This window comes from Staurois parvus, unplaced genomic scaffold (genome assembly GCF_062004578.1).
Source record: "Staurois parvus isolate SC_StPar_1 unplaced genomic scaffold, SC_StPar_1.0 ptg000581l, whole genome shotgun sequence".
NCBI lineage: Eukaryota > Metazoa > Chordata > Amphibia > Anura > Ranidae > Staurois > Staurois parvus.
The window spans coordinates 7817873-7842740 of record NW_028318377.1 but is presented as its reverse complement, the minus strand read 5'-3'; the positions used below and the strand labels follow the sequence as shown (position 1 = coordinate 7842740).

At 41.5% G+C, this 24868-nt stretch overlaps 1 protein-coding gene across 1 annotated transcript in view; it reads left to right on the top strand.

The window, feature by feature from the left end:
- Nucleotides 1–24868, top strand: part of PTCD3 (pentatricopeptide repeat domain 3) — a 134110-nt gene that overhangs the window by 92523 nt on the left and 16719 nt on the right. Inside the window, exons 18-20 of the mRNA XM_089692316.1 lie at nt 3412–3490; nt 7364–7454; nt 14215–14300. Of these exons, the coding sequence (XP_089548442.1) occupies nt 3412–3490; nt 7364–7454; nt 14215–14300 (256 nt within the window). The remainder of the gene's footprint in view (nt 1–3411; nt 3491–7363; nt 7455–14214; nt 14301–24868) is intronic.

Sequence of the window (24868 nt, the reverse complement as noted above, 5' to 3'; positions counted from 1 at the left end):
ACAGTGGATATAAAAAGTTGACACACCCCTGTAAAAATGCCAGGTTTTTGAGATAATATCAGACTAATATAAATCACTTCAGGATGTTTTCCATCTTTTAATGTGACCCATAATCTGTACAATTCAATTAAAAACAAATCTTTAAAGGAGGTTAAAATAATAAAAAACTTAGAACAACATGGTTGTATAAATATGCACACCTTTTAAATTAATAATTTGACAAAGCACCTCTTTGGTTTTTTGACAGCATTCGATCTTTTGGTGTAGGAGTCCATCAGCAGGGGATGTCTTGCCTTGGGAATCTTTGCCCACTCTTCATTGCAAAAGTACTCCATATCTGTCAAAATGTGAGGGCATCTCCTCTGCACAGCCTTATTCAGGTCACCTCACAGATTTTCGTTTGGATTCGGGTCAGGCTCTGGCTCGGCCATTCCAAAGCTTTGATCTTCTGGTCTGGTGGGTTGCCAAGAGGCCTAAAGCAACATTAAAAGGATAAACTCACCTTCTGAACATGTTGTTACACACATATTTAGGGCATAACAAGTTTAGTAACCCCCCTTCCCTGTAGCTGCTGACACTTTTGGATTTGTGAATGAATAAACAAGTCTCTTATGCCACTTCAGCAGGCAGCTTGTAGTTCTCAATGGACTTTGAGAGGGGCTAATGAGCGCCCTCATAGTTCACTGACACTTCCTCCATTTTGTAAACAGTCCCTAGAGGTACAGGCAAGAACTTTGAAGGATCCACTGATCGCGAGCATAATACTTTGCAGGCTGCTGTAGAAAAAAGTAATAAATGCACATATTTTTTACCTGCAAATATATGTGCATTTATATTCTTGTTTTTTGGGGGGGGTTTTTGTTAAAGGTAAACTTAATCTTTTAAAGGAGCATAAGGAATTTCTGGCAAGTACTGGTTGTGTAAAGCATTACCACAATCTCCCCTATTCTTCATATATCTGTGCTGTGGGGTAAGGTGGCAAGATCAAAGCCTTTTCATACTTAACAACAAAACAAAAAAATATAAACAGCCCAGCTACATTTTGCAAAAACGTAAGTCAAGTATGCCAGAAACATGCAGGAAAATGTCTGAGACCAAGATTGAACTGTTTTGCCATGATTCCAAAAATGCATTTTGGCTCAGAACCAACACTGCACATCACTTAAAAAATGCCATACCCACAGTGAAGCATGGTGGTGCCAGCATTATGCTTTGGGACTGTTTTTCTTCAGCTGGAACTAAGGTTTTAGTCAAGGTGGAGGGACTTAGGAACAGTTCCAAATATCAGTCCATTTTGGCACAAAACCTTCAGGTCTCTGCTAAAAATCTAAAGATGAAGAGGAATTTCACCTCTCAGCGTGATAGCGACCTAAAGTGACCTGAGGAGGTTCAGTACGCTGAAGATGCCCTCACAATCTGACAGATTTGGAGCACTTTTGCCAGGAAGAGTGAGCAAAGATTCCCAAGGCAAGATGTGTCATGCTGATTAAAGCCTGAATGCCAAAAGACTGAATGCTGTCATAAAATCCAACATCCAAGTATTTAAGGGTGTGCATATTTATGCAACCACATTTTTGTATGTTTTTATTTTTCCCCCTTTAAAGATTTCTGTTTGTTTTAATTGATTTGCACAGATTACAGCTCACATTAAAGATGGAAAAAATTCGGAAGTGTTTTTTTTTTTTTTTATTTTACATCTCAAAAACCTGGCATTCTGTCGACTTTTATATCCACTGTAGGTACCGAGGGTGCTGATTTTATTTAGCTGTGATGAAAAGTCCCTCATCCAGAATGTAACTATCCCTTGTTTGTACCTTCCTCCTAACTCCAAGCTTCCCAGAGTGTACAAAAACACCGTCTCCAGCTTCCCATCTTTGGCATAATCCATGGAATCCTGTGACACATCTCTTCTACAGCTACTCTGACAGTTGTCACAAGCAATGGGATATGGGATCTTTGTTCCCTGTCTCTGTTTACTTCCTTGCTGCAAGTATAGCAGGTGTGTAGATCCTGCTATTCTGGTTTCTGATGCTAATACAGAGTAGGTCAATTATTTTATGCTTTCACAGAGCAAAATACTAGATAGGCCCCTTTTCACACAGGTGTTCCTGTGTGAATGGGGCCTATTTAGTATTTCCTTTGTGAAACGGACAGCAATTCATTTCTATGAACAAACAGATGATCCTTCGTTTACATTGATGTCCGTTCAGTTTTTTTTTTAAATGAACAACCAAAATACAGATCCATTGACACGGAATAGATGTAAGCGGATACTGTCCATAATAATATGTTCTGTTTTTAGGCAAGAAACATCTGTTTGTTTATACAGTTGTCACCTCTGATTGGGTTCTGCTACAGCTTAAAAAAAAAAAAAAAATGCAAAAATGAATGTAGACTGATGTATGCTGTACTGAACTGAAAACTGATGTAAACTGAATCCAGTGTTTCTTTGAAAAAATGTGCCTGAACGGCAAATGGGGTCTAAAGCTGGCCATACGTTATACAATTTTCTTGTACATTTTTCTTTAGATTTACCAAAAACCATATAAAATGAGGTCAAACCTAAACATCGCTTTCAAATTTTAGCCAATCAGGCAAGCCCTTGCACTACATAGTTGAAGGTATATCCAAAGCAAATCATACAAGAAAATTGTATAATGTATTGCAAACATAACTGAGATTGGGCTACATGTTGAGTGCCTCAAAGCAGCCTTCTTTTAGGATGATGATGGGAAATTATCTCACGAAGGAGAGTGTGAACCCAAGGACCCTGTTCTGAAGGTACCCACAGACCCTGAAGATCTGACTGTTCAATGTTTCTGTAGAACATCCATACAGCAGCTGAATCTACGGTGGAAATTAGTTAAGCAGCTTGGTGTCTGTAGTGATGCTATTGACAAGGCTGCTTTACCATATTGGCACTTATGGGATCCAGCCTAGGGCAGCAACAGCTTCAACACCAAGACTCAAAATATACCGATTTGTGATAACATTTTTCATGTGTTGCTTCCCTCCTTTGTCTACATCCGGACGTAATGTAGCAAGAAAACTTTAGGAGTGAAGGCGTGCAGGAAGTGAAGCGCCAAGAGACTGTCTATATACTTCAGAAAACCTGAAACCATCTCTCCTGTTTGGTGATCTGTACATCTTAACAATAATTCTGCATACTAAGCAGACCCCATGCTATCTCCAATAGCACAGTCTGGCACAAGGGGTAGAACTTGCATGAAACGGTTTCTCATTCAGGGATGTTAGATGGATGTTAATACGGCATAAATAGGTATCTTTTGCAAACCATAAATAATACTTAAACAATTGAGGCCTCAAAGTGAGAGCAGGTGGAAAGCAAAAACAGAAGCTGAAGTGTACAAGCAATCACTTATAGTAATCACTTTTCCTTTCTGTTTGCAGTACCAGGCTTTTTAATATCATCTGCCTGCAGGAGAACATTGATGGTGTTCTAAAGTGGTATAGAGAGAACGTTCCTTCTGTAAGTTCTGGCGATGGTGAAGGGTAAAAAAAAAAAAACTGTGTTCCTGTTAAACACCTTTTTAACCATAATCAGTCTGGATGTGAGTCTGCTGTCTCTTTAAGTCATAAAGTGCATATATATCAGAAAAGGGGACTGGTCCCCTGAAGACATGTACTGCCGCAAAACCAGTTGGGCAGAGCTTACCCGTGACATCATTGCGTACACTGGATGCTTAGTGGCAGTGCCATGATTTTGATGTAATGCCTGTCCACACTCACCAGCCACTTAATTAGGTAAACCTGTTCAATTGCTTGGTAAAACAAATTGCTAATCAGCCAATCACATGGCAGCAACTCAATACATTTAGGCATGTAGACATGGGGAAGTTGACTTTCTGAAGTTCAAACTGAGCATCAGAATGGGGAAGAAAGGGGATTTAAGTGACTTTGAATGTGGCATGGTTGTTGGTGCCAGATGGACTGGTCTGAGTATTTAAAAAACTGCTGATCTACTGGGACTTCTTCGCTGTCAGGTATCCTGTCACCGTGCAGTCCGCGTCACCACTAGGCGGGCTGTTTAAACCTGCAATACAGTACAATCAATGCCTTCTGGTCTACAACGTCCCTGCACTATTACCTGATCCTGTTGCTTGTATTCTGATCTGACCCTGACTAAGAAAGAACTCCTCCTGCACCAACCTCGGCTATCCCTGACCATCCGCTTGACTGCTCCTTTGTACTTAATCTGCCTGCTTAATACTGGCCCGGCTTGCCTGACTCTGCTGTATCTACGTACCTACACCTGCACCTGGCTTGCATCCTGACGGCTGCCATACTTACCTGCCGCTGCACCCATGGTCCTGCATCTGGCTTGCATCCTGACATGTGCCATACCTGCCTGCCACTGCACCCACGGATCTGCCTGCACATGGCCTGCATCCTGGTCCCTGCTATACCAGCCTGCTACCGCACCCACGCTCCGGTGTCCACTCCCAGTCTGCATCCTGATTGCCGCCATACCTGCCTGCTGCTGCACCTACGTTCCTGCATCCACACCTGGCCTGCATCCGGATCTCCTGGGTCTTCCGCTACCTGTCACCAGCTCCAGATCCGCCCGGCACTCGTGCCGCTCCTGGCTCTGCGCCCTCTGTTCCCACTATCTGGGGCTCCGAGCAGGAGTCGTAAGAGGACGCCTTCTCTCCACGTCAGGCTCCCCAACCAGGTACGTGACAGTCGCACAACCATCTCTAGGGTTTACAGAGAATGGTCCAAAAAAGAGAAAATATCCAGTGAGTGGCAGTTGTGTGGACAAAAATGCCTTTTTGATGTCAGGGGAGAATGGGCAGACTGGTTGCTGTGACATTCAGATGGTAGGGTCAGAATTTGGTGTAAACAACATGAAAGCATGGATCCATCCATCTTGTATCAACGGTTCAGACTGGTGGTGGTGGTGTAGTGATGCGGAGGATATTTTCTTCGCATTAACAAGGTGTACCTAATAAAGTGGCCGGTGAGTGTATGTCTCCCTTTGTGAATATAATCGCTGATTAAAAATCTATGCAATCTGTGATATTGGGCCATGGAGTTTTTTTTATACCTATTGTGGTATTTTTGTTATTGGTCCACTGGAGTTTTTTGCAAAGCTGTTGGAGCCATTACATTCAAACTGCTAGTGGCTACTAGAGGTGTATCCTTGATGTGAGATTGCCCCCAAGTTGCTTCTGTTTGCCTTTTGTATCTTCATGTTAGTTCAACCTCCTATAACGTCTGATCATTCTGGTAAGCCTCTATAGATGGTGTGTGGAAGTTATCATATAATTTGCTGAATAAGTTGGTGAACTTTTTATTTTGTATTTTATTTTTATTCCTAATCCTATTTTTTATTTCTTCATGTATAAATTGCACATTAAGCATTATTTTGCATGATTATTGCATAATCAGCACATTAATGTATATGAATTTTGGTGATGAATTAGGCAAACGTAACACAGTGTACTAAGTACTATATGGCTGCAATAGTAGAAACATCCAGTATAACCAGCAAGGTCAAGATAGAATGTCCTCCTTGTCCTATTGGGAAGTTACTAATGGATAACCCGACGCGTTTCAGATTAGTCTCCTTCATCAGGGTTCCATTGTGGAGGAAGATGGTATGTTCTATAACGTGGATACATTACAATAATCAGAGACGTAAAAAAATAACTCAGAGTGAATAATTTTAAGTACAGCAGAACATACCCATCCATCATACAAACATCTTCAGGAGGAGAGGAGGGGTATTCTCAGTTAAGAGCACCCTCCTGCATGCATGCATGCCTGAGCTAAGGGCAGATTGAATATAAAAAATAAATTTACATTTAATAATTTGCCCTTACTTAAGATGGCCACAGTCAGAAATGCTAGAGGGTGTTTTTCCAAGTTTTTTTTCTCAACAAAATAAAGCACAGAGACATGCTTGAGGGCTGGGGGAATTGCTTTGAATATTAACCTCCCTAGCGGTATGATTATTTCATATTTTTGGTGCTGAAAGCGGTACAATTATTTTGCATGGAAATATGTAGTTTTTTTATTGTAGGCTGTAATTTTTAGGAATAACTCACTGAAATCTGTCTGAACAAGATTCTAAATCATACATTTAATTCAATAATATAATCAAACCAAAAACACTGAAATTTGAAATATAGCGCCAAGTTCGCACATCACTGAGCTCAGTCGCAGAATCGTTTTCAGTGTTTGATGCCGAATTTCCCCCACGAATCATTATCACTCAATTCTGCAAGTGGTTCTGATTTACTATCGCTGTTCTCTAGCTGGTCTAAACCCGCTTTTGACCTAAAGGGACACTTTTTGGACGCCGTGGACTTTTCTAAGTTTCCAGGCAGAAAGAACAGTCAAAATGCAGACAGGGGACAGGACAAAGCACTCGGGACAAAATGTATGTGAAATGGGTTGAAACAGCAATGTTTTACCATGTAAAATCATTTGGAAAAAAATACATTTTTTTTAAATGTTCAAATTTCCCGCCGGCGCCCGTACGTCCCGAAGTCACAGGGACCGGAACACAGGAGGCGGATGCCGGCATCAGCCGGAGGAGATGGCCGGGGACGCTGCAGGGGACATATCGCGGGAGTGAAGGACAAGGTAAGTGCTGCAGGGAATCCCTATACAGCGCTGCATGGTAAGCCCGAGTGTAGCTAGGGGGTTACCGCTTTTGGTATAGACATTTTACCCCGAGCTACACTCGGGAATACCGTTAGGGAGGTTAAAAATGAGTTAAATAGCATTTGTTTGTGATGCTCAGATATAGTGTAGTTCCAGTAAGGGGTGGGTTATAACCTCTTCCAGTTTTTTTTTTTTGTTTTTTTTATTGGGGAGATTTACCACCACTTCTTGTCCCATAGCCACAACAGGAAGTGAGGGGAAATCTCTCCAAAGTGAAGGAATTCTAGGGTGTCACCAGAACTAGTGTCCCAGTTGGAAGATTTCCCCTCTATTTCTGTTCTGGTGTCAGTGCAAAATTTGAGATTTTCTTTTCGCTTTCAATGGTAATGGTAAACAGGACAAATAGAAAAGGGAAATCACTCTAACATGGGCACAGACAGTGATAAAAAAAGTGACAGGTGTTCAAATTCATCTCCACTGTACAGGCAAACTTTTTTTTTTTTTTTTTTTTTTTTTTTTTTATGGTAGTTCTACTTTAAGTAGTGACAGAATCATGGAATCAATAGGCCCACAGCTGAAATACTAAAAATTGCGCTAGTCCATAGGGAGTATACAGGAGTATACAGGCATAAGAGCTGAAGTGGTTAAAATTGTAATGATTTGACTGGGAATTTCAGAGTCGTGATGGTTATATAATATCCAAAAATTTACGCTGTGTCCTATTCCACAGAGGTATATTCCATATACAGATGGCATCTTGGATGTCCTGCATGTGATAGAGATGGAGAATCGCTTTGATCTCATTCCTCAGATCTGGAAAGGTAACCTAAATCTGCTGTATAGTAGTTCTGGTATATGCTATATTATTTTCTATACCGCAGCCTTCCATGCCTCAGATGTGGTGGAAATGCTATATGTAGGAAACAAAAAGAGGGCTTACGGGCCTAGTGCATTACTTTTCAAAATGAGATTTATTTATAAATAGTAAAATACAAGAGATATAAAATCAAATGGAAAACATGTCACAAAGGATGAAATGTGGTCCAAAAACCCCTGAAGATGGTCTGTTGGGGGACTGTAGACCTCTAGATAGCTGGTGGCTGACGCGTTTCGAGGTTGTGCCTCTTCCTTAGAGCCAGTGTTTATGCAGCCTGTGTCCTCTCTCTCTCTGTCTTAGAGCGAGGACACTGTCCAGCGCAGGAACACATGTATTTGGTGGAAATGCTATGCTTTAATCCATGCAATGTACTACAGAGCAAGCCATTTGTTTAAAACATTTGTCAAGCACTGGGGTCCTGAAAGCTCCACCTTTTTAACTTGTTCCATACAAGCAACCCCCATTCCTATGGACAAAAGATGGAAACCAATCACATGTGCCCATTTTGGGAGCATTCAGTGACATTAAACAATATCCTTATTCTCCAAAAATAATCCATACACATCCATTACCTAATGGCCCTGTAAAGTATTTTTCATGAAATTGTTTTCTGGTGTTTTCTGCATCCTTCCCAAACCTCTCCTTTTCCTCCATAACTTTCATTTGTTTGTAATGAGCAGTGCACATTAGTTGTGGTTGTGTGCCCTGCTCTGTGCACACTACAAATCCTATAGTCCATCTCAAGAGTGAACAAGAGAGATTGGCTGCAAGAACAAACATAGCTACCATCTAACAGGAAGTTGGATCACAGCAGAAAAAAAGGAATTTGGAGGTGGCTAAGGAAATAGAAGGTTTAGGTGCTGAGAATACTTACTTGATTAGAATTTATTTTAAACTAGGGTTTAATGTCACCTCCAAATATATTTAAGACAGCCATTTTATGCTGTTAGACAATATTGGGTATAGCAGTGCATGAAACCTGTGTTATTTGATATATGTAACACCCCACATTGCCTGCATTGGAACCCGATCATGGGATTGGACCACAGCGGCTTCAGAATAGGTAAGTATAAGCAACTTCTCCTTCAAAGGGCAGATAAAATAGGATTAGAATGGGGTGGGAGTAGGTTTAGCCTTAGTTAGATTTTGACTGAATGTCCACTTTAATAGTTACATAGTTAGTCTGGCTGAAAAAAGACAAAAGTCCATCCAGTTCAACTATTAAAAAAAAAAAAAGTTATCCTATACCCACAGCTGATCCAAAAGAAGGAAATCCCAGCAAAGCATGATCCAATTTGCTTTTGCAGGGGAAAAAATTCCATCCTGATCCCCCGAGAGGCAATCCGATATTCCCTGGATCAACTTTACCTATAAATGTTAGTATCCAGTTATATTCTGTGTATGCAAGAAAGAATCCAGCATTTTTTTTTGTAAAGCAATCCACTGAACTGGCCAGAACCAACACTTGAGGGAGTTTACTCCACATTTTCACAGCTCTCACTGTGAAGAAACCTTTCTATATTTGGAGATTAAATTTATTTTCCTCCAGACGTAAAGAGTGCCCCCTTGTCCTCTGTGATGACCTCAGGGTGAATAGCTCTACACCGAGTTCACTATATGAACCACTGATGTATTTATACATGGTGATCATATCCCCCCCTTATGTATTATACATGGTGATCATATCCCCCCTTATGTATTATACATGGAGATCATATCCCCCCTTATGTATTATACATGGTGATCATATCCCCCCTTATGTATTATACATGGAGATCATATCCCCCCTTATGTATTATACATGGTGATCATATCCCCCCTTATGTATTATACATGGAGATCATATCCCCCTTATGTATTATACATGGAGATCATATCCCCCCTTATGTATTATACATGGAGATCATATCCCCCCTTATGTATTATACATGGTGATCATATCCCCCCTTATGTATTATACATGGAGATCATATCCCCCTTATGTATTATACATGTTGATCATATCCCCCCTTAATCTCCTCTTCTCAAGAGAGAATGCATTCAGTTCCTGTAATCTTTCCTCATAGCTGATCTCCTCCATGCCTCTTATCAGTTTGGTTTCCTTTCTCTGTACTTTCTCCAGTTCCCCAATGTTCTTTTTGTGAATTGGTGCCCAAAACTGAACTGCATATTCCAGATGAGGTCTTACTAATGATGTGTTCTGGGGGAAATGATATCTCTCTCTGGAGTCTATACCACTTTTAATACAAGAGAGGATTTTGCTCGCTTTAGAAACCGCAGCTTGGCATTGCATGCCATTATTAAGCTTGTGATCTACCAAAATCCCCAGATCCTTCTCCCCCATTGATTCCCCCAGTTGTACCCCCCCCCCCCCTTAGTATGTATGATGCATGCATATTCTTAGCCCCCAAGTGCATAACCTTACATTTATCAACATTAAACCTCATTTGCCACATAGTTGCCCAATTAAACAGTGCATTGAGGTCGGTTTATAAATTGGAGACATCCTGTAAGGACGTTATTCCACTGCACAGCTTGGTGTCATCTGCAAAGACTGAAATGGGATTTATAATCCCAGACCCTATATTGTTTATAAATATATTAAAACGTAAGGGTCCCAACACTGAACCTTGGGGTACACCACTGATGACCCTAGACCATTCAGAGTATGAATCATTAACCACTACTCTGAATATGATCTTTTAGCCAGTTTTGTATCCATTTACATACAGATTTTTCCAAGCCTGTAGACTTTACCTTACACATTAGCCGTGTGTGGGGAACTGTGTCAAACGCTTTTGCAAAATCCAAGTATACAACGTCCACCGCCACCCCTCTGTCCAAGTATACCACGTCCACTGCCACCCCTCTGTCCAAGGTTTTGCTCACCTCCTCATAAAAAGAAATCAGGTTTGTTTGACAACTTCTGTATTTCATGAATCCATGCTGTCTGTTGCTTAAAATATTTTTTTCCAGCAAGAACTCATCTATGTGGTCTTTTATTAAACTCTCCAGTATCTTCCCAGCTATAGAAGTTAAACTAACAGGTCTATGATTACTTGGTAAATATTTTGACCCCTTTTTAAATACAGAGTTAGGTCTATATATATATATTTAGACACTGGTACAATTTTAGTTTTTTCAGGTATTTACCAAACATATTCCAGCTATAGTTATATAATGCATATGGGCTGAAAGTGCACACTCTCAGGTTTAATTTGAGGGTATGTACATCGAAATTGGAGGAAGGGTTTAGGAATTACAGCTCTTAAGAGTAGCCAACCCCCTTTTTCAAGGGACCAAAAGTAATTGGACAATTAAATCAAAAGCTCTTTCATGGCCAGGTGTGGGCTACTCCATTATTTCTTCATCAATTAAGCAGGTAAAAGGTCTGGAGTTGATTCTAAGTGTGGTATTTGCATTTGGAATCTATTGCTGTGAACCTACATCATGCATTCAAAGGAGCTGTCCATGCAAGTAAAACAGGCCATTGTAAGGCTTCAAAAACTAAACAAATCCATCAGAGAGATAGCAATAACATTAGGAGTGGCCAAATCAATTGGCACATTCTGAGGAAAGAAGAACGCACTGGTGAGCTCAGAACATAAAAAGGAATGGATGTCCATGGAAGACAACAGTGGTGGATGATCGCAGGATCCTCTCTGTGGTAAAGAAAACCCATTCACAACATCCAGACAAGTGAAGGACACTCTCCAGGAGGTGGGCGTATCATTGTCAAAGTCTACAATCAAGAGAAGACTTCACGAGAGCAAATACAGAGGGTTCACCACAAGGTGCAAACCATTCATAAGCCTGAATAATAGAAAAGCCAGATTAGACTTTGCCAAAAAACATCTATAAAAGCCAGACCAGTTCTGGAAAAGCATTCTTTGGATGGATGAAACTAAGGTTAATCTGTACCAGAATGACAAGAATAAAAGTGTGGAGAAGGCTTGGAACAGCTCATGATCCAAAGCACACAACATCATCTGTAAAACATGGTGGAGGCAGTGTGATGGCATGGGCATGCATGGCTTCCAGTGGCACTGGGTCATTGGTGTTTATTGATGATGTGACAGAAGACAGAAGCAGCCGGATGAATTCTGCAGTGTTTACAGATATACTGTCAGCCCAGATTTAGCCAAATGCAGCAAAGTTAATTGGACGGCGCTTCACAGTACAGATAAACAATGATCCAAAACACACTGCAAAATCAACCCAGGAGCTTTTGAAGGAAAAGAAGCGGAATATTCTGCAATGGCCGAGTCAATCACCTGATCTCAACTTAATTGATCATGCATTTCACTGGCTGAAGGCAAAACTAAAGGCAGAAAGACCCACAAACAAAGAACAACTGAAGACAGCTGCAGTTAGAGCCTGGCAAAGCATCAGAACGGAGGAAGCCCTGTCTTTGGTAATGTCCATGGGTTCCAGACTTCAGGAAGTCATTGACAGTAAAGGATTGTCAACAAAATATTAAAATTGAAAATGTTATTTATGATTATATTCAATTGTCCTATTACTTTTGGTCCCTTGAAAAAGGGGGATGGCTACTCTTAAGAGCTGTAATTCCCAAACCCTTCCTCCAATTTGGATGTACATACCCTCAAATTAAACCTGAGTGTGCACTTTCAGCTCATATCCATTATATAACTATAGCTTGAATATGTTTTGGTAAATACCTGAAAACATCTAAAATTGTGCCTGTGTTCAAATATATATGGACCTAACTGTAGGCACCACATTGACCTTATGCCAATATCTGGGGCTGTGTCAATACCATGCCCTTTGTATACACAGAACTGAAAAAGGTATTTAATAAATTAGCCTTCTCTTTGTCCCCAGTCACCCACTCTAGATTATTTTGTAAAAGTCCTACATGCTCGGACCGAACCTTTTTACTATTAATATATTTGAAGACTTTTTGGGGGTTTGTCCTGCTACCTTTTGCAATCTTTCATTTGTTTCAATTTTTGCACCTTTATTTCCTTTTTGCATATTCTGTTACATTCTTTGTAATGTTTAAACGATGATAGCGTTCCTTCATTTGTATATTTAACAAAAGCTCTTTTATTATCTATAGCTTCTTTTACCTTTGGCCGTAAGCCACATAGGTTTGATTTTTAGTCTTTTAAACGTGTTGCCTACGGGAATATATTTTGTAGTGTGTTCACATACAGTCTTTTTGAAGAACTCCCATTTCTGTCTTGTGTTCTTCGATGCCAATATTCCCTCCCAGTCTAAGTCTTGGAGAGCAGCTCTCAGCCTTGGAAAATTAGCTCTCTTAAAGTTGAGCGGTTTTATTTTTCCCATATATGCTTGATGTTTACAACAAACAATAAATGAAATGAGAATCAACAGAAAGATCTGATCTTTTGCAAGCTCTCAATAATCTATTTCAAGGGGTGATCATTCTGGTTCCTGAGGGTGAAAGATTTCATGGTTTCTACCCACGTCTGCGGTTCTGAAACCAGTTTAATTTTTGGGGGGATTCTTCAATCAACTCTTCACTGTCTTCTCCTATACTTCCCCAACACACATTTGTTGTCCTGGTACCACGGGGACAAGTAGTCAGGAAAGATCTTGCCTTGGAGTCTGTCACACACACGCACACACACCTGACAGAAGTGGTAACTTTTATCCACTTTAGCAAAAAAAAAATAAAAAATGTACCAATACATATAAAAGCAATCCTTGTGGCTAGCCCCCATCCTCTTCTCTCGGGCTCTCCCACCCCAACGGGGGCCCAAGCAACCAACCGTCAGTTCCTCCGGCTGACAATATAGGCAATCGGAGATGGAACAGCTTTGACAGCCTCTATGATATAGAAAACCGGAAGCTATAAGTATACACCACTTCCGGTTTTTAAATCAGGAAAGTATCTGATCACACCGATCTTGGTGTGATCAGATGCTTTTAGGGGCAGATCTTTGAGGGGACCCCAGATCTCTCCATAAAGAGTACCTGTCACTGCCTATTGCTATCACAGGGGGTATTTATATTCCCTGTGATAACAATAAAAGTGATTTTAAAAAAAAATGTAGTGACAGTGTAAAAAATGTTACCGCTCCCCACATGCCCACACTCAAAGACAAACGCAAAACAAACTTGCATGCAAACAGTGATTGTCCCACATGTGTGAGGTATCACCATGAACATCCGATTGAGGGCAGTAATTCTAGCATTATACCTCCTGTGTAGATCTAAAGTGATAAACTGTAAAGGCTTTTAATTTGTCACCTATGTCACCTATGTCACCTATGGATAGGTCGCCGGTGCAAGGGTGTGTGCAATTTTAAACTGTGACATGTTATTTACTCAGCATAACATCGTCTTTTAAATTTTACCAAATGATTGGGTATTATTTTGTGTTTTTGTGCAGTAAAAGTAAAAAAAAAATGCTGCGCAAATACCGTGCGACATAAAAAAATTGCAACACCCACCAATTTATTCACTAGGGCCTCTGTTTTAAAATAAAAATAACGTTTTGGGGTGCTAACTAATTTTCTAGCAAAAAAGAAAAAAAAAGATTTTTTTACATGTAAACAAAATTGTCAAAAAAGGCTTGGCCTCCAAGTGGTTAAAGGGTCTTTTTTATTTTGAGAGGTAGGCCCCACTTTATGTACTGCAAACGTCTCCAGCATGATATGAAGGCATATACAGTGGATATAAATGATCCTTTTAATGATGTAATGCTTTTTCAGATATCTCCTTGATCGGCTATTCAAAGAAGGATATTTTGATTAAAGAATGTCTCCTCATAATGACAAGAGAGAAGCAGAATCCAGAGGTAAAACTCCTTGACATTAATTTGAAAATATTATAAATCCATTGATGGAGATCAGTCATGTTTGCTAGAGCACAGAAGCGGTCATAAACCTTAGCCTTCTACAGATATAAAAGAGACAATTTGTTACAGTTCTGTAATCTTTAATACATTGTTAAACGTATCTTTAAATACAAGCAGTGTACATACTTTGTTTTTACCTGGTACTCGTTCTTCTGCAGTGAGAGGGGAAAAAGCAGCACAGAGAACCGATCGGTTCATGCGATGACAGGAATCATGCTGATAACAGGAGAAAGATGACGTTATCACTATGCTGCTACTTGTATCACTGTCCAGTCACAAACTGGGATGAGACCACCTAAGGCTAGCGAAAATGAGTTGAATGATGTTAGCAATAAGACTACGGGCATCTTGTGGTGGAAAAATGGTATTGAGGGGGAGATCTCTAAATTGAGAGTGAATACTGCAACAAAAGCTGTATTTACACCAATCAGCCATAACTTTATTTCCACTGACAGGTTAAATGTAGAGATTGATTGTCTCATTACAATGGCATCCGAAAATTGGTGGGATACAATAGGCAGCAAGTACACCTGTTGTCTGTGAAGTTGATGTGTGTATGTGTTGATGAAAAAAAAAAATCTTTTTACCCATCACTTCAGACACTCTGTTGTATCTCCTCCTCTACCCATATACCACTGATGATACAGGGACCTATGACCGAAGTGCCACATCAATCCATTTGCTCCTTCTCCTCCTTTTGTCTCCCTGTTAAGGCTTTGATTTATGACCATTTGATACAATGCTCACCCTGGGCCAGTGCAGCCCACTAGGGTTACACTTTTGGTTAGTCTTTTCTTTGACGTTGGTTTTTTGATTGTTTTAATTTCTATACCTGGCCTGCTCTGCCAAAATGCACATTTTATACCACTCAGATCTACTTTGTTGCTATGTTTGCCCCTTAGTATTGTGTCACCTGTGCCCCTGCTTGGGTCCTTAGTTAAACCTGTTCATGAAGGTCCCTAGGCCAGGGGTAGGCAACCCCCGGCACTAGTGCGAGAGGTGGCACAAGATCGCACCCAAGGAAGTCCTGGGAGACCCACCTCATAAACAATAAAGCTGGCCAGTGGCTGCATACAGAAGAAGCAGCGCGGTTGGTGCCCTCCCACCTCTATTCCCACTGATGTCAGTTCCTGTAGTGCCGAAGCTATGTCAAGTCAGATTCCCCAGGCTGCTGTGAAAGGGTAATTATATTCAGTTTTTTACATCTGTGGTACAGCACTCTTTTAGCCTAAGCCGGCTCATGGCCTGGCTTTTACTATCGATGTACCTGCCCTCCCTCCGAACATTTCCCTCAGCATCTATGCATCTGGCTCAGCTTGGAGGGGATATAATCAGAGAGGTTTATCTTTAAATGGCTATTAACCCCTTCCACAGCAATCTTTTATGAGTATCTGGGTTGTAAAAAAAATAAATTGCAGATCAATGTTTCTAAATGTAAAATAATGCACTTAGGGAAAAGGAATCCCTTGAGAGAGTACAACATTGGGGGTACAGTGTTGGCCAGCACTTTAGAGGGAAAGGACTTAGGGATACTTATTTCTGATGATTGCAAAATGAGCAAACATTGTGGCCAGGCAGTGGGGAAAGTGAATAGAATTCTAAGATGCATCACTATATGGGTCACCAGCAGGAGGAAGGAGGTCCTGATTCCCCTATATAGATCTATATATCACTAGAGGGGTCACCAGCAGGAGGAAGGAGGTCCTGATTCCCCTATATAGATCTTTATATCACTAGAGGGGTCACCAGCAGGAGGAAGGAGGTCATGATTCCCCTATATAGATCTTTCTATCACTAGAGGGGTCACCAGCAGGAGGAAGGAGGTCCTGATTCCCTTATATATAGATCTTTCTATCACTAGAGGGGTCACCAGCAGGAGGAAGGAGGCCCTGATTCCCCTATATAGATCTATATATCACTAGAGGGGTCACCAGCAGGAGGAAGGAGGTCCTGATTTCCATATATAGATCTTTCTATCACTAGAGGGGTCACCAGCAGGAGGAAGGAGGTCCTGATTCCCCTATATAGATCTTTCTATCACTAGAGGGGTCACCAGCAGGAGGAAGGAGGTCCTGATTCCCCTATATAGTTCTTTAGTTAGACCTCATTTAGAATTCTGTGTCCAGTTCTGGAGACCTCACTTACAAAAAGATATTGATAAGATAGAACGAGTCCAGAGACGGGTAACAAAAATGGTGAAAGGTCGGGGGGATAAAACATTTCAAGAGCGACTTCAGGAACTTAACATGTCTGGAGGAAAGAAGGGAAAGGGTAGACATGATTGAAACCTTTAAATACATCAAGGGGGTGAATAGGTTCAGGAGGGCAGTATTTTCAGTATGAAACCAAAATCAAGAACACGGGGGCATGACCTCAAAGTAACTGGAGGGAACTTCAAAACTAATCTCAGAAAGTACTATTTTAGTGAAAGAGTAGTTAATGCTTGGAATAAACATCCAGCAGAGGTAGTGAGCCAGTCAACAGTAAATAGCTTCAAACATGCTTGGAAGAAGCTTAGATCCATACTCAGACAGAAAAAGTTAACAACCCCCTCCCCCCACAAACAAGAAAAACAAATTAAAAAAAGACCCCCCCCCCCTTCCTTCTCCCCGAATAAAACAAACCAAAAAAAAGAGCAGACTTGATGGACCACTTGGTTTTTTTCCGCTGTCATTTTTCTATGTTCGTAACAAAGCAAAGGATTTAATGTGGAGGGAGAAGGGTTTTAAAGGCTTTTCTGACATAACCGCTATTGGGAACTACTAATTTAGGCTACAGTCGCAGGGGCATTTAGCCACGGTGCAAATTTGCTGATTCCTGCTGCTGTTTTTGACACCAGCGAGTAGTTAGTTGCAGCCACCAAGCCTGTACAGTACACTATGGCAAGTTACTGGGTGCTGCAGCTATTCGTGGCTGTTCACACATTCAGTAATTACCCACAATGGTGGCTGCTGAACACTCACTTTGTGTGCATTTAGCAGCGATCACCACAGGTAATCGCCGGTTATGTGAACAGGAATGAAAAGTTACGGCCACCGGAAACTTGTCATAACAGTGTACTGTACAGGCTCAGTGGCTGCAGTTAGAAGTTTGCAGGTGTCAAACATTCACCATGGTGTCCAGATAGAACGAAATAGTTCACAAGATGCAGGAAAAGTCAGAATGGACACAGGACATCTGTTTGCATTCTGATCCACATTGGCAAATCAGCCCAGCTGAGATGAAGTGAAGGGCGCCTGCATGAAAGGTGCTTTTCTGTTGTTACCTGACACTCGGCGCCTGCTGTATCAAGAGGAGTTATAATGAAACAACATTATTGTTTCTCATTTGTAACTTCTCTGGTTCATTTATAGCAAATAAAAGGGTTAAAGCAACCTTGCAAGGTATTCCAATGGTGTCCCTTAACCCTCGGTTCACATATATGCGGCCGTGCGGGCCACGTTTTGCATGGGTACGAGAGCCCATTCATTTGAATGGACTCCTGTGCCCCGTGACACATAGGGAAGAAGTCCCTGAACTACTTCTGAAAACGCAGCCCACACGGGAACCTCAGATCCCAGTATGGTTGCAGGTTCCAGTACAGCCGGCGTGCCATTAGAACTAATGGCATCCGCCCACGGGACTGCATTCCTCTGTGCGGGTGGTGTGGCTGCTCGGATTTTCGTGCTGATCCGCAGCGGCACCACTCGCACATACAGTTGTGTTCAAAATAATAGCAGTCAGACATCACTAACCTGATCAATCACTGTTTTTGGTAGAAATGATATTTCTACATGGCAAATAATTTACTAGCAGGTGTAGTAGAGTAATAAAAATCCAACAGACCCAACAGTCATGACATGCATGCTGCTGATTCTGTGTAATTGAATCACTATTTGAAAGGGGCATGTTCAAAATAATAGCAGTGTGGAGTTCTATTAGTGAGGTCATTCATTCTTTGAAAAACAGGTGGCAATTATTGCCCTTATTTAAGGAAGGAAGGCAGCAAATGTTGTACATGCTGGTTACAGTGCATTTCTCTCTGAAATTCTGAGGAAAATGGGTCGTTCCAGACATTGTTCAGAAGAACAGCGTACCTTGATTAAAAAGTTGGAGAGGGGAAAACATATAAAGGAGTGCAGAAAATGATAGGCTGCCCAGCTAAAATGATCGCAAATGCTTTAAAATGGCAACCAAAACCTGAAAGACGTGGAAGAAAGCGAAAAACTACCATTTGAATGGATAGAAGAATAGCCAAAATGGCAAGGACTCACTCAGCCAACAATCAGCTCCAGGAAGATCAAAGAAGGTGTAAAGTTCCCTGTGAGTACTGTTACAATTAGAAGACGCCTATGTGAAGCCAAGCTATCTGCAAGAAGCCCCCGCAAAGTCCCACTGTTGAAAAGACATGTGCTGAAGAGGTTACAATTTGCCAAAGAGCACATTGACTAGCCTAAAGAGAAATGGCGCAACATTTGGGGGATTGATGAAAGTAAGATTGTTCTTTTTGGGTCTAGTGGCCGGAGACAGTTTGTCAGACGACCCCCAAACACTGAATTCAAGCCACAGTATACTGTGAAGACAGTGAAGCATGGTGGTGCAAGCATCATGATATGGGGATGTTTCTCATACTGCAGTGTTGGGCCTATTTATCGCATACCAGGGATCATGGATCAGTTTGAATACATCAGAATACTTGAAGAGGTCATGCTGCCTTATGCTGAAGAGGAATTGCCCTTGAAATGGGTGTTCCAACAGGACAACGACCCCAAACACACCAGTAAAAGTGCAACATCTTGGTTCCAGACCAACAAGATTGACGTTATGGAGTGGCCAGCCCAATCCCCGGATCTTCATCCAATAGAAAACTTGCGGGGTGACATCAAAAATGCAGTTTCTGAGGCAAAACCAAGAAATAGAGAAGAACTGTGGAATGTAGTCCAATCATCCTGGGCTGGAATACCTGTTCACAGGGGCCAGAAGTTGGGTGACTCCATGCAACACAGATGTACAGCAGTTCTCAGAAACAGTGCGACTACAACCAAATATTCATTAAGTGATTCAAAGGAAAGAAAAATCTTCAAACATTTTTCAGTTTATATAGTGAATGTTTGAGTTTGTAAAGAAGAATACAAACACTGCAATTTTTTTGAACAGTCTAAGATTCACTTTTCTTCCATTTTTTTAGAGGAACAACACAAATTTGATATATTTTTCTTCATGTTTTGATTTGGACTAGAATGTGTCGTGTTCCCAATGCATTTGTGTGTTTGGAAATAAAAGCTATTAGAAGGATTTTGAGCTTTATTCACTTTTTTCAACACACTGCTATTATTTTGAACACAACTGTATGTGAACCTAGCGTAAAGTGGTAGTAAACCACAAAAAATAAAAATAAAAATTTCCCCTGCAAAATAATGTCATAATGTGCTAGCATGCATCGCATATTAGCACATTATGAAAGCCTTACCTTAGAATGAAGCCCTTCAGCGGTACACTGTCACCGCTGACAGGGCTACCATCTTCACCTGTTCTTCCTTGCGGGTTCTTGGGCTCTGGCCTCCTGATTGGTCACGCCGCAGTGATGTCCCGCTTGCGCATGCGCATGGGAGTTTCAGCTGCAACACACAAAAAATCTACACGTTCTAGGAGGATGGAATATTCTGCGTTCTTCCCTGCAGACTATTCCTCGGATTCAGCAGCACAGGAATGCCGTTCCTTCAGAGCACATCCACTGGTGATGTCATTGGCTACAGGGCACTGATTATCTTCTAAACCATGCACGTTTAGGAGATGTTCCTTGTACCTACAGGTAAGCTTTATTATAATTACAAGACCAATATGTAGCGCTAATTTACCCCACTCATACACAAAATGTAATGTGACAATAAATTAGAGTCTTCAAAAAAGTCCATAAAAAGTTATATAAAGCCCATATCCTTAGGGAAGGTACTGTGCCACCAAAGAGAAGAAAGGAGGATCCTCCACCATCACCATTCACAGCCTCTTACCAGGGAATATGACCACAGGTCATGCGGTCAAAAACAGCAAGTATGGGGAATCAATGTATATAATGGATTCATAGTGAATCTTCTCCGCCAAAGACTATTCCACAGCTGGTAACTCGATGGTAAAGATCCAGTGTTATAGCTCAGAGATAATAGGATGTATATAAAGAGAATGAAAAACTCCTCATAGTGTAGTATTTAACATAATCCAGAATTGAATAAAAATATTGCACTTACAAACAGAAGAAATCGGCATGTAAAATCAGTAAAGTTTCCAAACAACAAAATGGCCGTGATGCGTGATGACGTTATAAGCCCTAGCTACACCCTACGTGTTTCGTCATAAAAAGACATCAAGGGCATGGCCTACGCCGTCCAGCACGCTGTAAATAGTCCCAAAGCGGAAATAAGCCCGTGTCACTTGCGCTCCACAGACCGAAACCATAAGCCAATAGGCAAACCGGATGTCATAACGACACCACGGAAACAGATCAGAAGAGTCCCGAAACGAGACCCAGAATTAATAAATTAAGATGACAACCAGGCTACAAAATAGTTATAAACTTTAACATTGGCCTTAAATGATATAGATAAAATATTACACTAACAGAAGATATAATTAATAAACTATATGGCTCAGTTACGCGCCATCTAGTGGTTGGAGGCTATAGAAGCATAAAACAAACTATACAGTGCCATCTTGTGGTTGGAAAAACCTAAAACAATTCTACAAAAAAACATATCTATATGAAAATCAACAAATAACAATTAATAACCCCCACCCATCAATGAAACTCATTACATACTAATCTGTTAAATTATTAGATTGGTATATAAATATACAAATGAAATGTAAAAAATTCACTTAAAAGTATTTTAGTACTCCTTTAATATAAGGTTTCCCTGTAGGTACAAGTGTCCAGTGGGAGTTTATTTCCACTTTAATGAACCCTAAATAACTTCTTCCTCCCCTTCTCCCCTTAGCTATTATCTTACTGCTAATTTTTATTTTTATTTTTTTTTATTGTTTATAATTTTTTGTTTGTATTGTACTTTTTTTGTGAAACATTTAAAAAAAAAAGCACAGCACTGAAAAAAACCTCTTTATTTCATTTGTAATAAAAACATTCCTTTATGGTTGTTATACACAGTAGAATGTATAGAATAAACTGTGCATTCTTTTTATCAACAGGAACATGTAGGGGTCTCCTATGTTTTCACCTAAAATTCACACTTTTTTCTAATTGGATTCATTTGAAAAAATGGATGAATCCTGGGTGAAAGATATGTGAATATTGTGTGAAAACAATTACAAATGAACACCTTTTTTTTAGAAGCAATAATGGTCAAACTAGCAAAAACATCTTAAAGTATGAAAAGTAAAGTTAACCCTCACCTTGTAGAACCCCCTCATTCAGTTTAAAGTGGTTGTAAATTTCAGACATGAAATATGAACAAAGCATATCCCTCTATAGTGTGCGGTTGTCTCAATTAAGAGCACAAAGTGTAATTTCTGTCTGCTTCCTTGTTGCTCGGGGGGGGGGGGGGGTTGGTCTCTTCCCCTGCCCTCCAATCATCTCTTAGAGCTCTCCTCACTGATGTACCTTCTGCTCTCCACCCCCTGATTTTCAGAGCTGAGAGATCCTGTATAAATTCTGCACTTTGGATGTAGGACAAAGATTGCCGTAGATAAACCGGTACAACGTAAGGAGACTCTATTTCATCTCTCTGTATCACTTGAAGGCCAGTCACTTCACTGGGTATATGAGAGTTTACGACCACTTTTAAAATAGAAATGAAAGGCAAAACGTGTGTGTGGATATGAAAAAAACATCATTAATGGCTTTTTTTTCCCCCTCATTTTATAAGTAATCATATTCCCTCTAAGCTGCCTATGCAGCTGAGAACAGAGAGCTGGGGCAGGAGAAACAACAGGACACTGAACTTCCCAGTGAATGGCTGTGCAGGGGGTGGGTATGTGAGCACAAATGTGATCATTGGAGGAGAGTTTCAACACAGCTAGAATACTGACTACATTTTGCTCTGATGCCTAGTGTGGTCAGTGTTTAATAGGAAAGCAGAGGAATTGGCAGGAACTCTAGGGATTTCACACAAAGGAAGCAATACAAAGAGAACAGGATATTTTTTCATACAAGTATAGTGGGGCAAAAAAGTATTTAGTCAGCCACCAATTGTGCAAGTTCTCCCACTTAAAAAGATGAGAGAGGCCTGTAATTGGCATCATAAGTAGACCTCAACTATGAGAGACAAAATGAGAAAAACAAATCCAGACAATCACATTGGCTGATTTGGAAAGAATTTATTTGCAAATTATGGTGGAAAATAAGTATTTGGTCACCTACAAACAAGCAAGATTTCTGGCTCTCACAGACCTGTACCTTCTTCTTTAAGAGGCTCCTCTGTCCTGCTCATTACGTGTATCAATGGCACCTGTTTGAACTTGTTATCAGTATAAAAGACACCTGTCCACAACCTCAAACAGTCACACTCCAAACTCCACTATGGTGAAGACCAAAGAGCTGTCGAAGGACACCAGAAACAAAATTGTAGACCTGCACCAGGCTGGGAAGACTGAATCTGCAATAGGCAAGCAGCTTGGTGTGAACAAATCAACTGTGGGAGCAATAATTAGAAAATGGAAGACATACAAGACCACTGATAATCTCCCTCGATCTGGGGCTCCACGCAAGATCTCACCCCGTGGGGTCAAAATGATCACAAGAACGGTGAGCAAAAATCCGAGGACCACACGGGGGGGACCTAGTGAATGACCTGCAGAAAGCTGGGACCAACGTAACTAAGGCTACCATCAGTAACACACTAAGCCGCCAGGGACTCAGATCCTGCAGTGCCAGACGTGTCCCCCTGCTTAAGCCAGTACATGTCCGGGCCCGTCTGAAGTTTGCTAGAGAGCATTTGGATGATCCAGACGAGGACTGGGAGAATGTCATATGGTCAGATGAAACCAAAATAGAACGGTTTGGTAGAAACACAACTCGTCATGTTTGGAGGAGAGAGAATGCTGAGTTGCATCCAAAGAACACCATACCTACTGTGAAGCATGGGGGTGGCAACATCATGCTTTGGGGCTGTTTCTCCACAAAGCGACCAGGACGACTGATCCATGTACAGGACAGAATGAATGGGGCCATGTATCGTGAGATTTTGAGTGCAAACCTCCTTCCATCAGCAAGGGCATTGAAGATGAAACGTGGCTGGGTCTTCCAACATGACAATTATTATTATTATACAGTATTTATAAAGCGCCAATAGTTCACTCAGCGCTGTACATTACAAAGGGGGACAGAACATGTGACAGAACAATACCAATACAATGCAAAACATGAGGGGATTGAGGGCCCTGCTCTTTCGAGCTTACAATCTAGAAGGGATGGGATAGTGGTACAGGAGGAGATAGCTGTGGGGGATGGAGTGGTAGGAAGAGTGGAGGAGGTCAGCAAGTTAGCAGGGGGTGAGGTAGGCTTCCCTGAAGAGATGGGTTTTCAGGGTGCGCCTAAAGGAGAGGAGAGTAGGTGATAATCTGATGGGTTGGGGCAGGGAGTTCCAGAGGATGGGTGACACCCTGGAGAAGTCCTGGAGGCGGGCATGGGAGGAGGAGACCAGGGAGCTAGATAGGAGGTCTTGTGAGGAGCGGAGTGTGCGTGCTGGGTGGTACTTGGATATTAGGTCAGTGATGTAGTTCGGGGCAGTATGGTGGACAGCTTTGTACGTCAGTGTTAGGATTTTAAATTTGATCCGTTGCGCAATCGGAAGCCAGTGGAGGGATTGGCAGAGGGGGGTGGCGGAAACGGAGCGTTTGGAAAGGTGAATGAGTCTGGCAGCCGTATTCAGGATCGACTGAAGCGGGGATAGCCAGCGGCGAGGCAGGCCAGTGAGGAGGGAGTTGCAGTAGTCGAGTCATGATATGATGAGGGAGTGGATGAGCTGTTTAGTGGTTTCTGGGGTTAGGAACGTGCGGATTTTGGCGATGTTGCGGAGGTGGAGTCTGCACGAGTTTGTTAAAGATTGGACTTGGGGCTGGAAGGATAGGTTGGAGTCCAGAATGACACCAAGTACTCTGGCCTGCAGAGCGGGTTTGATATTGGCGTTGTTGGATGTGATGTAGAAGTCAATGGGGAGTGGGGTTCGGGCTGGGGGGAAGACAAGGAGCTCGGTTTTGGAGAGATTCAGTTTAAGGAAGTGGAGCGACATCCATTCTGATATGTCGCTCAGTAGGTGTGTGATTTGGGCAGAGACCGAGGGGGTGAGGTGGGGGGTTGAGAGATAGATTTGTGTGTCGTCGGCATAGAGGTGGTAGTTGAAGCCGTGAGAGTGTATGAGTTGGCCAAGGGAGGAGGTGTAGATGGAGAAGAGAAGGGGCCCAAGGACAGAGCCTTGAGGGACCCCAACAGAGAGGGGGAGGTGGTAGCATTATAGGTAACGCTGAAAGAGCGTTGTGACAGGTAGGATGAGAGCCAGGAGAGAGCAGAATCTCTGAGG